The following is a 16,868-nucleotide window of genomic DNA, read 5'->3' on the forward strand; positions in this document are numbered from 1 at the left end:
TGTCATTGGTACCTATATGTACCACGACCTTTGGCTCCTCTCCCTCCCATTTCAGGATATCTTGGACACGTTCAGACACATCCCAGACCCTGGCACCAGGGAGGCAAACTACCATCCGGGTCTCCCGACTGCGTCCACAGAATTGCCTGTCTGACCCCCTAACTAATAATAATAATAATAATATGTTTTATTGTCATTGCACGTCAGTGCAACGAGATTTAGTATGCAGCTCCAACCGATGAAAAAGAAAAGTAAAATGAATAAATAAGCTGTGTGTCGTGACCATCCGAGGGAGACAGTCTAGGGGGGGTGGGGGGCACTCAGCAGGACCGGTTCAGAGCCGCTATATGTCTATAGAGTCCCCTATTACTAATTTGTCCCTCTTCTTTACCTTACCCATCTGAGCAACAGGACCGGTCTCTGTACCGGAGGCCCGGCCGCTGTTGCTACCCCCAGGTAGGCTGTCCCCCTCCAACAGTACTCAAACAGGAGTACTTATATTGTCAAGGTGTACAGCCACCGGGGTACTCTCTAGTCCCTGCCTGTGCCCCTTGCCCCTCCTAACCGTGACCCACTTGCCTGCCTCCTGCCGAATGGCCTGATTCTATTCCTATCATTTATGACCTTTTGACCTTACCTACCTCGGCTGCCACTTTCAAAGATCCTTGGGCACATGCACCAATATTCCTCAGTTTCTCAAAACTTTTTGGAGTCCTTCCATTCATTATGTAACTGATACAAGCCATATCAAAAATGATACGATAGTTTGCCAATACACATTCCTAAGCAACCTCGTAATGGAAAAATTGCACTATTAAAACAATTGTGTTATTGGTGAAAAGGTTAGGTTATAGAGAGTAAACAAAATTTTATTTTCTGCAGGAATTTCAAAAAGGTGTTTTTCATAGCTAAAAGTTTACTTTGTTGCCATCTAAAAATATAAAGGCTGTATAACATTGTTCAATAGAATATCTTGCATAAATATCAGTAGAAGTGATGGTGTGTCAATTTTCAAAATAACTCTAAAATGGCCTCAATCAGTGAAACTTGTAGCCTGTGTTCTTAAGGGACAATGGCGTCTGTTTAGTGTAGATCGAGTTTCTGATCAAACTCACTTTCTCATCAATTCAGGCCACATAATACAAATAGTGTTCCCTAATTAATTGATCACATATTCAATGGATATTATGGAAGCACACGTTATAGCAGAGCTATCTGTACATATTCCATTTTGAACTTATTCTGGAGGTAAATCACCCTCTTTTTTTCAAACTTTTACAATTTTACACCTATTTATAGGACCCCATTGGCCAGTAGAACTGTTTCAATGCACCAAAAATAAATGTAATACCATTCCTAGGTAAATATCTTAGATTTGATTCATGCTAAATTTTAATTAGCTGTACTGCAGAACTTTTAGATGTTCTCTCTGAATTATCTTTTTTTTTTCAGCTACTCCAGCAACTTTCACTAAACAGCTTCAAAGTATGGAAGTGGATGAGAATGAAACAGCAACTTTGGTCTGTGAACTCTCACAATCCAATGTTCCAGTTATTTGGAAAAAGGGATTAACAACAATTGTTTCCAGTGACAAGTATGAAATAAAACAAGAAGATTGTATACATAAATTATGCATACATAACGTAACATCAAGCGACATGGGTGAATATACCTGTATTTCTGGAGATCATCAAACCACATCTTCCTTAACTGTGAAAGGTGAGTTAAAACTTGCATTTTATAAAATTTAAATTCCATTTTAAGATACCCCATATTATAAAAGCTTCTAACAGCTCCTTTGTGTTCTGTTTCTGGTTCCAAATTTCAATATTCACAGTTATTTCAGATAACAAATGTAATTGGGGTAATCTGTTTGCTGTAAATGGGTTTTATGGCAATTGTGCTATCTACTTCCATGTTCTTATTGGTCAATAATTATTATTATGCCATGAAAGATGTTTACCAATAACATGTATTTGGATATTTTACTAAACTGTCCTTGGAAATGATTCATAGCAGAAATTAATAACTATAGTTTTTGTAAGATGGTGGGAAAGATATTTGATGGGCTGAACCAATATGTCTACATTCCAAACATAAAATACTACCATTGCTGCAAATCTGAAATATAAACAGAAAATGGTGAAAATATGCAGCTTAGGCAGCATTTGTGCAGAGAAAAACAGTTAGAATTTCAGGTAATAATCTTTCATTAAAAACATGGAAAACTAGATATAAAACAAGATGGAGGAGATGGCTTAACAGCTGCAGCCCACCTGCAGTCCGTCTGGTTTTTCTTTTCTTTCTTTTTGTTCCTTTGTCATGTTTTAGTTAATTTTGTTTTATTAAGTTGTGTATGTGTGTGGGTGGGGTGGTCTCTTCCTTCGGGGGATGCGACTTTTTTTCTGTTGTTTTCCCGTCTCCGTCTGCGCCGAGGCCTAATGGCGGAGCTGGCGGCCTCGGAGCGGAGGCAGCGGCAGCGGAGACCCAACTCGGCCCCGGAGCTGTGGCGGCAGCAGCGGCAGTGGAGACCCGACTCGGCCCCGGAGCTGTGGCGGCAGCAGCGGCAGCAGAGACCCGACTCGGCCCTGGAACCATGGCAGCGGCAGCGGAGACCCGACTCGGCCCCGGAGCTGTGGCGGCAGCAGCGGCAGTGGAGACCCGACTCGGCCTCAGAGCTGTGGCGGAGGCAGCGGCAGCAGAGACCCGACTCGGCCTCAGAGCTGTGGCGGCGGCAGCGGAGACCCGACTCGGCCCCGGAACCGTGGCGGCGGCAGCAATCACCCGCGCGGTTTGAACCGACCCGTTCATGGAGCACGGTTGAGCCGCGGGATTTACCATCACCCGGTGGGGTCACAACATCTGGAGCCTGGATCGCCTCGGCACAGAGGGAGAACAAAGAGGGAAGAGACAGAGACTTTAAGATTTTGCCTTCGATCACAGTGAGGTGTTTGGTGAACTCACTGTGATGGATGTTAAATTTGTGTTGATTGTGTGTTTTTGTCATTTTTTATTATATGTATGACTGCAGGGAAACAAAATTTTGTTCAGACCGAAAGGTCTGAATGACAATAAAGGAATCTAATCTAATATAATCTAATCTAATCTAAGATTTATGTTGTTGAAAATGGGTTCAATAGTTAGGAGGGACTCAAAAGGAAAGATCAAAAAACAGCGAAAAACTCATGAATGGCAATAAAAAAACCATGAAGAGGATAAATGACATCTGTACTTGCCAGATGATGAAAGGGAAAGAAAAATGTATTCTGTAAATTATAATTTTGTGTTCTTTTTGTACAGTATCGGAAGTAAACATTATTGAAGGCCTGAAGAATGTAACAGTATTTGCCAATGAAAATGCTGTGTTTGAATGCAAAGTTCATCCTGAAAGTTTTTCGGATGTACAGTGGTTGTTGGGTGACACTCCTTTGCAGCATAATGAAATGAATGAGATATCTGTTAAACATGGAAATATTCACGCTTTGAAACTGAAGAGTGTTACTCAGGAGGACAGTGGTACAGTTGTGATTAAAGTTGGAAAACACAGTTCCTCTGCAGAACTTCTGGTTAAGGGTAAGAAAAAAGAACAGTACAAACTTCACCAGAGTCTATTAGAAAATTTGTCTTGACTGCAGATCTCAGTTACATGTGATCTATTGTTTGGATCTGCAGGTGCTTATTGGTTTAAAATTTGGGTAGTGATATGTGCACACACTTTCAATATGAGTTCTGTTGTGTGTATGGAAGTCTCACATGTAAAAACATATTGCAATATCAGTTAATGTGCTGCAACATTTACATCTCAGCACTACTAAATTGTAACTCGCACAACTAGTAGATACTGAGGGAAGCAAAGGAACGATTGCTGGTGCCTTGACAGTATCCTCCTTAGCCAAAGGCGAGATCCCAGAAGAATGGAAAATAACTAGTGTTGTTCATTCATTCAAGAGGGGCAACAAGAAACCCCAGAGATGAAAAGACAGAAGTTGTGAGACTAAATTAATTTGTAATTTTGTCATTTACAAGTTTTGTAAGGTTACCGGATACTGGGATTCTAAGTTAAATGCCCTAATGTGTAGGAAGTAGATTAAAAAATGGGATAATATAGAACTAGTATGAGCAGGTGATTGATGGTAAGCATGGGCTTGGTGGCCGAAGGGTGTATGCTACATCTCTAAAGAAGGTCTTTAAAAAACTCTTTGAATCACTTCCCTCTGGAAGGTGACTCCGGACTGTCAAAGCTCCCACAGCCAGACAACTTTTTTCCACGAGTAGTAGCTCTGCTCAATAACCAAAAATCTGTAGCCTCCTTTTGCTCTGGTATTTTATTTAATTCATATGTTTAATTGATAATATTTTATTTTTAATGTTTTATGTGTCATTCCTAACTGTCACTGTATGTCATGTTGTCACTTGCGGCACCAAGGCAAATTACTTGTATGTGAATACTTGGCCAATAAACTTATTCATATTCATACGAAAAACAGTTTGGATAGCCAGTCCAATTAGAGGAGGGACCATATTGGAAAATGAGACTGGTCAAATTCGGTTCGGTGATTCGGTGATTCGGTTATAAAGCATTTTTGGAATAGTGATCATAACTCCTTAACTTTAAAATAGTTATGCATGAAGGTAAGTCTGGACCTTGGGGAAAATGCAAAATTGTGGTAGGAAAAATTACAGGAACTAGGAAGAGTAAATTGAGAGTTATTGTTATTGGGTTGGTCCATATGAGAATTGTTGAACGAACAATTGATCAGAGTTCAGGACTGGCATATACCAGTAAGAAGGATGGCAAGGTAAAAGAACCATGGATGATGAGAGAGGTTGTCATGTCATAAGTCCTCCTTTCTCTCAAAACACCCTACCATATTAGTATATCCCTCACTGATCTCATTATCCTCACATCCTTCTCCTTGGTGAATATCAATGCAAAAGTACATGTATAGTACCTCACCCACATCTTCTTACCCCAAGCCTAAATTCTCTTCTTTATCCTGAGTGGTCAAAGCTTCTCCTTGGTTTGCCACTTGTTTTTAATGTATGTGTACAAAGCCTTAGGGTTCTATTTAATTGATTGTGCCAATGACATTTCATGGTGCCATGCTAACTCCCTGCTTGAACACTTTCCTGCTTGTTTTTAATATTCCTTAAAGACCCAGTCTGATTTCATCTTCCATGTTCTTTTTGACTACATTTACAGGGATGTAATGCTGAGGCTCTATAATGTGCTGGTCAGGACGCAATTAGTGTATTATGAGCAATTTTGGGCATCATATCTGAGGATGTGCTGGCTCTGGAGAGGGTCCAGAGGAGGTTTACAAAAATGATCCCAGGAATGAGTGGGTTAATATATGATGAGCGTTTGACGGCACTGGGCCTGTACTCTTGGAGTTTAGAAGGATGAGGGGGTACCTCATTGATACTTACCGAATAGTGAAAGGCTTGGATAGAGTGGATGTGGAGAGGATGTTTCCACTAGTGGGAGAACTAGAGGTCTCCCGGGTGGCATTGTGCACCCACCTTCCCCCCCCCCCCCACCCTACATTGGGGAAAGGGACCCAACGAGTTCCACTTGGTCTAGTATCTTTATAAAGCGTTGGTTAAGCCACAATTGGAATATTCATAGCCAAGGGTGGTGGTGGATGCTGATACGATATGACAGTTGCATTTACGAGACATTTGGATGGGCAGAGGGAATATAGGGAATGGAGAGATGTTGGTCACATGTAGGCAGAAGAGTTAAGTTCAATTTTGCATCACATCTGACACAGACATCTTGGGCTAATGGCTTGTCCCTGTGCATTTCTGTTGTGTGTTCTGTTCAGGAACAGTTTCTGCCTTGCTGTTATCAAGCAACTGAACGGTCCTCTCATTAGCTAGAGTGCAGTCCTGACCTCCCATCTACCTTGTTGGAGTATTTTAACTATCTTCAATTAGACATTATCGGACTTTAATGTTATATAAGTACCCTTTATCTGTGCACTGTGGATGGCTTGATTGTATTCATGTATAGCCTTTTCTTTGACTGGATGGCACTCAAACAAATGCTTTTCACCTGTACCTTGGTATGCATGACAATAATAAACTAAACTAGACTAAATCTTCTTTGTGCAGCACAACGGTAAAGCAGGGTCAAACTTTGCCCTTAATAGATTATCACTCAGATTGTGCTGCAATTTATCAACCACCTGCCATCTAGAAAAGTGCACTACCATTGATGCTATTTACGGGGAGGTTGTTAATTTGCAGCGCAATCTGAATGATAATCCATTAATGTAAAAAATGGCAGTAAGATTTCCTAACTTGCTGCTCAAGGAACAACAGTTATTTGGGTAATTAACTATCCATTTTTTACTAATTTAATTTCACTAAAACTGTTGCCCTTCCAGGGGCCATTACTCAAGCAGATTTTTTTAACCTCAAGTAACTTGAGTGCAAAGAATGGTAGTCTGCATGATTGAGAAGATAGAAGTGTTGCCGAAGTGCTGCCTCCTGTGCACAAATACCCTCAACAATATGGCAACGGTATAACTCACTCCAGAAAATGCGCAATCCATTTTGGAGCTCTGTGCAATAATATTCTGCATTGACATACTAATTTCTTACTTGATAATTCTGCTATATGTGAAATGAAATGAAATGAAATGAAATGAAAAAAAAATGAAATGATTCAAATTTATTGTCATTGTCAGTGTACAGTACAGAGACAACGAAATGCATTTTTAGCATCTCCCTTGAAAGGGAGACACAGGGCGTCGCGGTGTGCCCGCGCCTGCCGCCGTAATTACATTCCATTACAGGCAAAGGTGGGTGAAGTGTCTTGCCCAAGGACACAACGACAGTATGCACTCCAAGCGGGATTTGAACCGGCTACCTTCCGGTCGCCAGCCGAACTCTTAGCCCATTGTGCTATCTGTCGCCTACTGTGCTATCTGTGCTATCTGTCGCCTACGTATGTAGGCGAATATGTAGTATCTAATATGTAGCTCATATTGAGAAATCTCATATTTGAACTTTATGATATATATATTTAAAACGTCGATGTTTTGCATGCTTTATACAAATATATCCCATTGCATTCGGCAGAATCGTAGTTTGATTTATTGATTAGTTTTAATTTATCTAATTATCTGTTATTTTTGAAATGTAGTTACACCCGTGCATTTTATAAAGAAACTGCAAAGCCAGGAAGGTGATGAAGGTAGTGTAATATCACTGCGCTGTGAACTGAGTAAAGCTGATGCATCAGTCACGTGGAAAAAAGGATTCCAAAAACTTACTCAGAGTGCCAAATATCAATTATTACAAGATGGTTTTATTGTTGAATTATTGATCCACAATCTAACGCCTGAAGATGCTGGTGAATATACTTGTGATTCCGGTGATGACCAGACAAAAGCCAAACTATCTGTGAAAGGTATTTGTCCACAGTTTACTATAATTCTAGCTGGCATAATTCCTTATGACTATTGATTTTTAAACCACTATTGTTTTCGCAGGAAGAGAAAAAAATGCTTGGGTCAACACTTAATTAGCCTCAGCCATAGCCTCTGAATAAAAGGATATACCTTTAAGAAGGAGATGAGGAGGAGTGTCTTTAGCCACAGGGTGGTGAGTCTGTGGAATTCATTGCCACAGACAGCCGTGGAGGCCAAGTCAGTGGATATTTTTACGGTGGAGATTGACAGATTCTTGATTAGTAGGGGTGTCAGGGGTTTTGGGGAGAAGGCTGGAGAATGGGGTTGAGAGGGAATGATAGATCAGCCATGATTGAATGGCAGAGTAGACAATGGGCCAAATGGCTTACTTCTGCTCCTAGAACTTATGAACATAAACCCAAGCCTTCAATACCTACCTCTACGGCGTCTTGCCAAACATCAATGTCATTGTCTTCATGTACTTAACTCGCAGGTTCTATTTCTAAGCCTTCCACCTTTGAATGTTGCTCTCTTTTTTGTTTTTGATCCTCCTTAAAGTCATCACTTCGGTTGGTGGCAAAGATTTAAGGATTTATAGATGTATGAACAACAGTAATTTGCATGGCTACAACAAGATGAGATTATACAGGGCCTCAGACTATCTTGTTCATGCTGTTCCATCAATCTGTTGCTTGCAATTCAAGTGCTCATATAGATACTTGTTGTATGTTGTAAGCCACAACCTCTTCAAGCATCTGTAGGGTAAAAATATTTTTTCCTTCGAATCCTCCAAATTTCTATCCCTTATTTTAAATCTCTGTACTCTGGTTTTAGACATCAATGCAATAGCAAATGTTTCTTACCATCTAACCTATCTAAGCTCATAATTTTGTATATCTATTTCTGTCTGGTCCTCCAACAGCCTCCTCAAAAAAAACCAAACCCAGTCTCTACTCGTAACTGAAAAGCTCCATTCCAGCAACATCGTAATGAATATCCTCTGCAACCTCCGCCTTATGTTGTACAGTGTAGCAAGACGGTACTCTTTATGATGATTGAAATTATGGAGAAGGATCAAGTAAATGCGCAGACCAATAGTGTGGAAGGCAGGGACAAAACCTATCATTTTGTTAGGAGAGGAGAGTGGGTGCAAAGAGTGGAAAATGGATCATTCGCAATGGAGAACTTTGGCAGTTATGGTGTTGGGAAACCCACAGTTGGGGGAAAGTGAAGATGATTTAGTAGCTTTGGTATGGAAGACTTCATCTTCAGAATAGATTTAGTGAAGCTGAGGAAATTAGGGTCATGGAGTCATGGATGGGAAGAAGCAGCAATTCAAATAGCCATTTGAATCCGTAGTTTGTAATAGATATTAACCAGTGACCTAGCCTCCGAGGTGGAGTTGGAGAATTCAAGAGAGGGAAGACTAAGATGAGTCATGCCAAAGTGAGTGCCAGGTTAAACCTGGCAGCAGAGATGATAAATTATTCGAATTCCATACAAGAGCAGGAAGAAGATATATTAAATCAACAATTTTTCTGGTAAATGATTTGAGGGAAGTGCTCTGAGTATAATTGAAGCAAATACCCAAATAGATTTCCACAGTAATACCTTTAATTTGGAGAAAGTAAATGGAATTAAAGGACCAATTTAATATCTCACTTTCTATATATATGGTGAAGCTCTTACTGTCAATTAAAAAAAGTCTTACTATCATCTGAAATAATATTTAATGTTGTAAAGCATTGATGTTAATGTTGTAAAGCATCTTGTAAAACAATTTCATTGTTCTGTCTCATATCAATCAATCAATCAATCAATCAATCAAAGACTTTATTGTCATTCAAAAATACACCAACAAATGCAAATCTGAACAAAATTTTGTTGCATCTGGCTCACCGTGCAACATAAAATAACAAAAGGATAAAATAGATAAAAAGATAAAATAGATAATAGTGGCAGCACATTATATGGAAGTCAAGAGTCTGATGGCTCGGGGGAAGAAGCTGTTGCGGAACCTGGCCGTTCTGCTCCTTATACTGCAATACCTTTTGCCGGAGGGCAGCAGAGGTCTTGATGGAGATGTGTGAGGTCTTTTATAATGCTGTTGGCCTTGGACAAGCAACGTTTGCAAGCAATGTCCCGGATTGAAGGAAGAGAAGTCCCGATGATTTTTTCAGCCGTCATCACCACTCTCTGCACGGACTTCCAGTCGAAGACTTTGCAGTCCCCAGTGATATGACAAATAAACACTCTTGACGCCTGGTAAATTAAAAGCAAAATTGGATCTGCAGTTTTTTACTTTTCCATTTCTATCATAGTCTAGTGTATCATAGTCTAGTTTCTCCTTTTCCTTCTTTTCCTAGTGTCTATGAGTTTCCCCATATTTCTGGCCTATCATTAATTTTTGCAAACTTTTCGACAATTTGATGGCAATTTTAACCTTGTTAAGCATGGATGGATCTTCCTTTCAAATTCTTTATTTCTCAATAGAATGCATCTTTGTTGCTAATTATAAAATACAGGGTCTGAAGAAGGGTTTCGGCCCGAAACATTGCCTATTTCATTCGCTCCATAGATACTGCCGCATCCGCTGAGTTGCTCCAGCACTTTTGTTACCTTCGATTTTCCAGCATCTGCAGTTCCTTCTTGAACATTTTGTCTACCGCTGCTTATATTTGTCTTATCTTTTAATCTATTATCCCAGTCTTCTTTAGCCAACTGCCTTGTAGTTGGCTTTATTTAATTTTATTTACGTTCACAAATTATAGCAGTAGAATTAGGTCATTCGGCCCATCGAGTCTACTCCGCCATTCAATCAAGGCTGATCTCTGCCTCCTAATCCTATTTTCCTCCCTTCTCCCCATAACCCTTCACACCCTTTCTAATCAAGAATTTGTCTATCTCTGCCTTAAAAATATCCACTGACTTGGCCTCAACAGCCCTCTGTGGCAATGAGTTCCACAGATTAACTATCCTCTGACTATGGATAGTTAAGGATGTGACACACCATAGGAAAGGTGGAAAATAATGAATAATTTACCACATCTCTTGGGATGTCAAACATTTATAGAAGACTCTAGACTCTCACAACCCTCTTGATTATACTTCGTCCTTTGCCATCCTGTGAGAACTTAATTTCAATGTTCTGTCCTCATTTTATAACTTTTGTTAAAATTCTTCATTGTGCTATTGAGTAGCTTACCTTGTCACCAGCATTGCTCCAAAGCAGTCTGGACTGCACTCTATTAGAGATCTTCCTTTATCCAATCTATCCTTCCTCCACCTTCTCTGCAACCAACTAGATTGCTCATTTTCTCAGTTCTGGTAAAGGGACTACAATTGAAATATTAACTGTTTTTTTTCCATGGATATTGCTTGACCTGATTATTTCCAAAATTTTATTTTTTTATTATTAGTAACGAGAAGCATCTCCCCATGACAGTTTTACATTATCCATAATTATTGCAGTGTGTTCATTACAAGCCCAATTATTTATTTATTTATTTGTCATGCAGTACATCCATGATATGGGGCCTGTTGACTCTATCAATCTGATTCTACCAAAATGTATTCTACATTACTTATTTCTCACTATTGTATTAACAGAGTAATCAATTTCCCTTTTCTTTCTGCTTATCCTTCCAATTCTATTCCAACCAAAAATAGAAATTCAAAAAATTGTAAAAGACATTGAGAGTCAAGAGTGTTCATTGCATATGTCCTGATACAGAACAATTAAATTCTTACTTGCAGTAGCATAACATATATGTAAACAGAGTACCCTGTATACACCATAGTAAACAAAAAGCTTCAGTATGTGTGTGTGTGTATATACCATTACTAAAACTCTAATCTTGTTTGTGCCTATATTTGTTTGTACCTATAACGGTACACGATAGCACTACAATGTTTGGCCCACCTTACTCGCCATTGTCCTGTGATGTACTGTAGCAAGTTTTGTTCAGATTGGTGTTATATTGTACAAATTATTGACATTTTAAACTTTACAAAAAACGCTTTACAAAACCACTTTTCCATTTGCCCTGCCCGTCAGCTTTGTTCGACGTCACAATGAGATCCGATATATCTTTTTTTTTTTAATCGCCATTTTCATTGATATTGATTTAATTCCAAAGAAAAACCCCTTTTAATCAAATTCATCCGTTTTATTAACAGCTAACATTGTCCTTGGGTTATTTTAAAGAAAAACCATAATTTGAGAATTTCATTAAACCCCCCCCCTCTGTTTTAATTGTGGAGGGATGGGATAGGGGGGGTGGTGAGGATGTGGGGAGCAGGGGAATAGAGGGAGAGGTGGGGGGGTAGGGAGTGAGCGGGAGGAGAAAGTGAGGGAGGTGAGGTGGGAGAGTGAGGAAGGAGGGGATGGAGGGAGAGGAGGGGGGGGAGTGGTGGTGGAAGAAGGGATTGGGGCTTAGAGGGAGAGGAGGGCAGTGTGGGAGGTGAGGAGGGAGAGGGGTGGGGATATAGGGGGTGGGGGAAGAGGGGATAGGGGGAGAGGAGGGGGTAGGGAAGGGAGAGGGGTTATGGAGGGAAGGAGGGAGTGACTGAGGGTAGGGGAATGGAGAGGGAGGTAAGGGTGAAGGAGGGAGGATGAGGCAGGGAGTGGGGGGGGAGGAGGAGAGGGGAAGAAGAGGGAGGGTGAAGAGGAGGGGGAGGGGATGCTGGGGATGAGGGGGAATGGATGAAGCTAAGGATAGGAAGAGGGATGGCGAGGTAATGGAGGAGCAAAGGGGGGAAGAGAAAGGAGGGGAGGGAGGGGTTGAGTGGAGGAAGCAGAGGAGGGTTGGTGGAGGGTGGTGAGAGGGAGCATAATGGAGGAGGAGAATAGAGGACTGAAGCGGGAGAGTGAGATGCGTTCACATTGATCTTATATATATATAAAACAAACAAACAATAATGGACAAAATATGTCCCCAGTCTATGTAGGAGAATAGAGGTTGTAGTGAATAGCGGGTTATTGGGAGAGTGCTCCTGAGATGCTACAGTTTTCACATTTGATCTTATGGTGGGGAGGTCATATACTGGGCAGTGTTAAAAGGGAACAATGCTGGAGAATCGAAGGTTAGTAAAGTGGAGAAACTAAAGACAAAAAGGAAATATGTCCCCAAGTCTATGTCAGTTCGGAGCTTATTTGGAGGTTGGAAGGGAGCTGTTTCCCAATAGCCTGTCCTGCTGTCTCCTCCCCTTCCTGAGCCCCTGCTCCTGAACCTGCCTGCTACAGTTTTTTCCCTTCTTTTCTTGTCCCCCACCCCCCACCCCTGATCAGCGAAGATTGCAGAAACGTTGCCTTTTCCTTTCGCTCCATAGTGGGGCAGGTCTGAGTTTCTCCAGTGTTCTGTGAACTGGGCAGGGCAGTGTTGACTACTTTTTGCAATCTTTTTCATTCCTGAGCATTTGAGTTGCCGAACTAGGCCCATGATGCAAGCAGTCAATATGCTCTCTACTGTACAGCGGTTGAAGTTCAAGAGACCTACCAAATCTCCTCAATATTCTGAGAGACATTGAAGGGATTTCTTTATGATTGCATCAATATGTTGGGTCCAGGACAGGTCTTCAGAGATATGCATGTAGGGAGCAAGGTAGCTGTTTTGGCACCATTCGATCAGTCGATTGATCACCCTCCTATACTCTGACTCATCGTCATCTTTAATTCGTCCAACAATGGATTAGAAGATATTTTAACAAGTTTTATATTTTATTACTTGTAGGAACTTAGGTAACCTTTGTGCTTTATGTCTGCTGATCTTAACTCAAAGCATTGCTCCTATGAACTTTTTTTACAGAACACGTAAAAATTATTCGTGGACTTGAAGATATCACAATAATCACACAAAATGATGTGAGATTTGAATGTGAGGTCTCCCAAGAAGATACTAAAAATGCACAGTGGTGGTTAAATGGAAAGCTTCTTCAAAATATTGAATACTGTGAAATTAAAACTCAAGATAAGATACACACTTTGACAATGAAAAATGTCACACCAGATCATTCTGGAACTGTTATGTTCAAAGTTGGCCTTGAAAGTTCAACAGCCAAGCTGCTAGTGCAAAAGCCTAAAGGTATTTTCCACACATATTGTACTTTCAATGATTATCATTCAAGGAAATGCTCCTAACAAACATTTCAGTGCATGGTGTAAGGTAGAGGATTTGGTTTGTCAACAATTTCACCAAAAGCCAGCTATTAAACTTGCAACTTTTATGTAAAAATGTTAGTGATGAAACAGCCATTCCTGAATTTCACTTCCTAAAAGTATAAACACCTAAATATTGTATCAAATAACATTGTTCTTTTAAGTGTTATGGGATGTTCCAGGATGACACTGTACTGATGAATAGTTTAAGATGAAATCTTGCCAGATTATAAAAATAAACAGGTCACTTACGCGAAAATCTATGTTACCATTGCTTTTTTTCAGGCATTCATGACATCATTCCATATATATACTTCCTCCGGTACTAACAAAAATTGGATATCAAATCTCCGCACAACATTCAATCGTGAAGTACTCTCAATAGAACTACAATTGTCTCACAATTTTTTACCTATGTTTTGCATTTCTCACTATTTTAAGAGATATGGCGTTGATATCAGTAGACCTGATTGAGCAATTCCGTGCCCCCCTCCCATCCCAGTATGCACACAATTCTCCCAACATCTCCCAACCCCTTGCCATCCTGCACTATTCCCCACCTTTGCATGGTCATCTCCCATCCCCGAGTTGCCTGCTTCTCTTTTATCCCCCCCCTTTTGCCTCACGATGACTCCTTCCACCCTTATCCCTCCCTCTGCCCATACATTTCACTCCTTCTCTTCTCCCCTATCAGAATCATTTTGCTTCTTTTTCACCTCTAGCATTTGTCACTTACTCTACCATCTGTCAATCAAAGCCATTTTACCTATATCTAACTGTCACATGCCAAACTTTGCCCCACCTCCATATCTCTTTTCCAGCTTTTCTCTGACCTCTCCAATCAGTCTGAAGAAGGACCCTGACCTAGAAAATCCTTCCACAGATGCTGCTTAACCCACTGAGTTTCCTCCGGCACTGTGTGTTTTGCTCAAGATTATGTTGACTCTCAACTTCCTCCTCGTAAGATAATTTTCAACCAGTGCAGGAGATCTGTTGTGTTTTCTAATCCTGTCATATATCCTTGCCTCAGGGAGATATCCAGGTTCTGTATTGTGAAGAAATGAATGTATCTACTTAGATTTCACCTCGGAGACGAGGGTTACCTTCTACTTCTGTGGCTGACCCACACCAGTGTGCTCTGCAATCACCTTGTTCCGCGTCGATACATCAAGAGCCACATATAGCTGGCTAGTGGAGGAAAGTGCTTAAGATCTCCTGAAGAGGAGTTTTTGTTTCCTGCATCGATCTGGAGACACTCGCAGAACATTCTGCGTTTAGTGCTGGCAATTCCACATGCAGTATCAGAAGAAGAGCAGTGTTATTGAAATAGTTTGAAAATCTACGGCAAGCAATGCTTCCACTTTACTTAATCTACCATTCATGTCCCAAATCTACATCAGTCAAACAGAACTTTTCTTTCATAAATCCAAGCTAACTTTGCTCAGTCCTATTACTTTTCTCTAATTGTCCTTTGTATTTGCATCCTTCATTATAGATTCCGATATTTTCCATACCAAAAGATTTTCTTTTTCCTTTCTTAAAGCTCAGTCACATTTGCTACTCTTCAGTCTCAGATATTATTAGCCTTTATGTAGAAATAAGGAACTGCACATGTTGGTTTACAAAATAAGGCACATAGTGCTGGAGTAACTCAATGGGTCAGGCAGCATCTCTGGAGAACATAGATAGGTGACATTCGGGTTAGGAGGCTAGCGGCTGAAGAAGGGCACCGACCGAAACTTCACATATCCATGTTTTCCAGAGATGCTGCCTGACCTGTTGAGTTACTTCAGACCTTTGTGTCTTATTATGTGCCTTTGTTTGAAACAAGAATGTGTGGCATGTGATGCATTATACACGCATAACAAAATCTGGATGAATCAGTTGGTATTTTCCAGGAATGTCATTCGTCACAAATGCAAATATCTATTACTTATTATGGACCTTTGTTTAATTTCTAGTTGTTTTCAAACAAAAGCTCCAGGACATACAAGCAAAGGAAGAAAGTACAGTTTTTCTTCATTGTGAACTTTCTGAATGTGAAGTGCCTGTAACATGGAAGAAAGGCTCAGTAACAATCACACCTAGTAGGAAATATGAAGTGAGGCAACAAGGCCCGATGGCTGACTTGGTGATTTCTGACCTAACGTTGGAGGATGCTGGAGAATATACATGTGAATCTGGAGATCAGCAGACGAGTGCTTCCCTCAGAGTGGAAGGTAGAATAGATAACATTCTTCATGTAATTTTAGTATAACAAAATTCTGTTATCTGTTCATTAATTTCTTATTTCCTTATGTGCTTCCATCATTGTGCAGTTCTCAGTTCACTTATCTGGGGAGGGTTTATGCTTTTCATTGAGGGAGTGTAGTGGAGGTTCATCAAATTTATTCCTGGGATGGGGCTGTTGTTGAGAAGATTGGAAAAAATAGAGAATATCTAACTGAAATGTATAAATTCTGACAAGGCTGTAAGACATAATGTCTCACGTATTGATTATTTGGCTGAGAAGACCAATAGTTAGGACTGAAATGTAGAGGCATTCTTGTCAGAGTTTGGTAAACTTGTAGAATTCACTACCACAGAAGGCTTTGGAGACCAAGTTACTGAATATATTTAAGAAATAAATAGGATTTTCTGCACACAAAAATAATTAAAGGGCATGGCGAGAGCACAGGAATGTGGTATTGAGATGGAGGTTTTGCTTTCATGTTTATTAATTATTTTAGAACTGAATTCATTTTAAAATCTTTATTCTCTCGCAGCTCATCAAATACTTTTCATATGTAGTGAGGGTTTCTGTGCCTATTGCCCTTTCAGGAAAAGGTTTGAGATCCCTGAACCACTCTGAGTGAATTATTTAAGAAGGAACTGCAGATGCTGGAAAATCGAAGGTACACAAAAATGCTGGAGAAACTCAGCGGGTGCAGCAGCATCTATGGAGCGAATGGAGCATCTATGGGTCTGAAGAAGGGTTTTGGCCCAAAACGTTGTCTATTTGCTTCGCTTCATAGATGCTGCTGCACCCGCTGAGTTTCTCCAGCATTTTTGTGTACCCACTCTGAGTGAAAATGTATTTCCCCATTTCCTTTCTCCACCTTCTACCAATTACTTTAAATCAGTGCCCCTTTTATTTTTACAACTTTGCTAAAGGAAACAGATCTTTCTGTTTCAATCTATGCAAGCCTTTTACAAATTTATACATTCCAAAGGAGTCTCCCTTTAGCCTCCTCTTTTCCAACAGTCTTGTCAAACCTACGTGTTTTTAAACTCCTGATAAGATCCATTTA

General features: G+C 40.3%; 1 protein-coding gene across 1 annotated transcript in view; it reads left to right on the forward strand.

The window, feature by feature from the left end:
• LOC129706003 (obscurin-like) overlaps positions 1 to 16,868 on the forward strand; it is a 395,075-nt gene that overhangs the window by 218,255 nt on the left and 159,952 nt on the right. Inside the window, 5 exon segments of the mRNA XM_055649977.1 lie at positions 1,453 to 1,719; positions 3,301 to 3,606; positions 7,154 to 7,420; positions 13,229 to 13,504; positions 15,540 to 15,797. Coding sequence (XP_055505952.1) covers positions 1,453 to 1,719; positions 3,301 to 3,606; positions 7,154 to 7,420; positions 13,229 to 13,504; positions 15,540 to 15,797 — 1,374 coding nt within the window.

Source organism: Leucoraja erinacea, chromosome 2 (genome assembly GCF_028641065.1).
Source record: "Leucoraja erinacea ecotype New England chromosome 2, Leri_hhj_1, whole genome shotgun sequence".
In the NCBI taxonomy this organism is placed as follows: Eukaryota; Metazoa; Chordata; class Chondrichthyes; order Rajiformes; family Rajidae; genus Leucoraja; species Leucoraja erinaceus.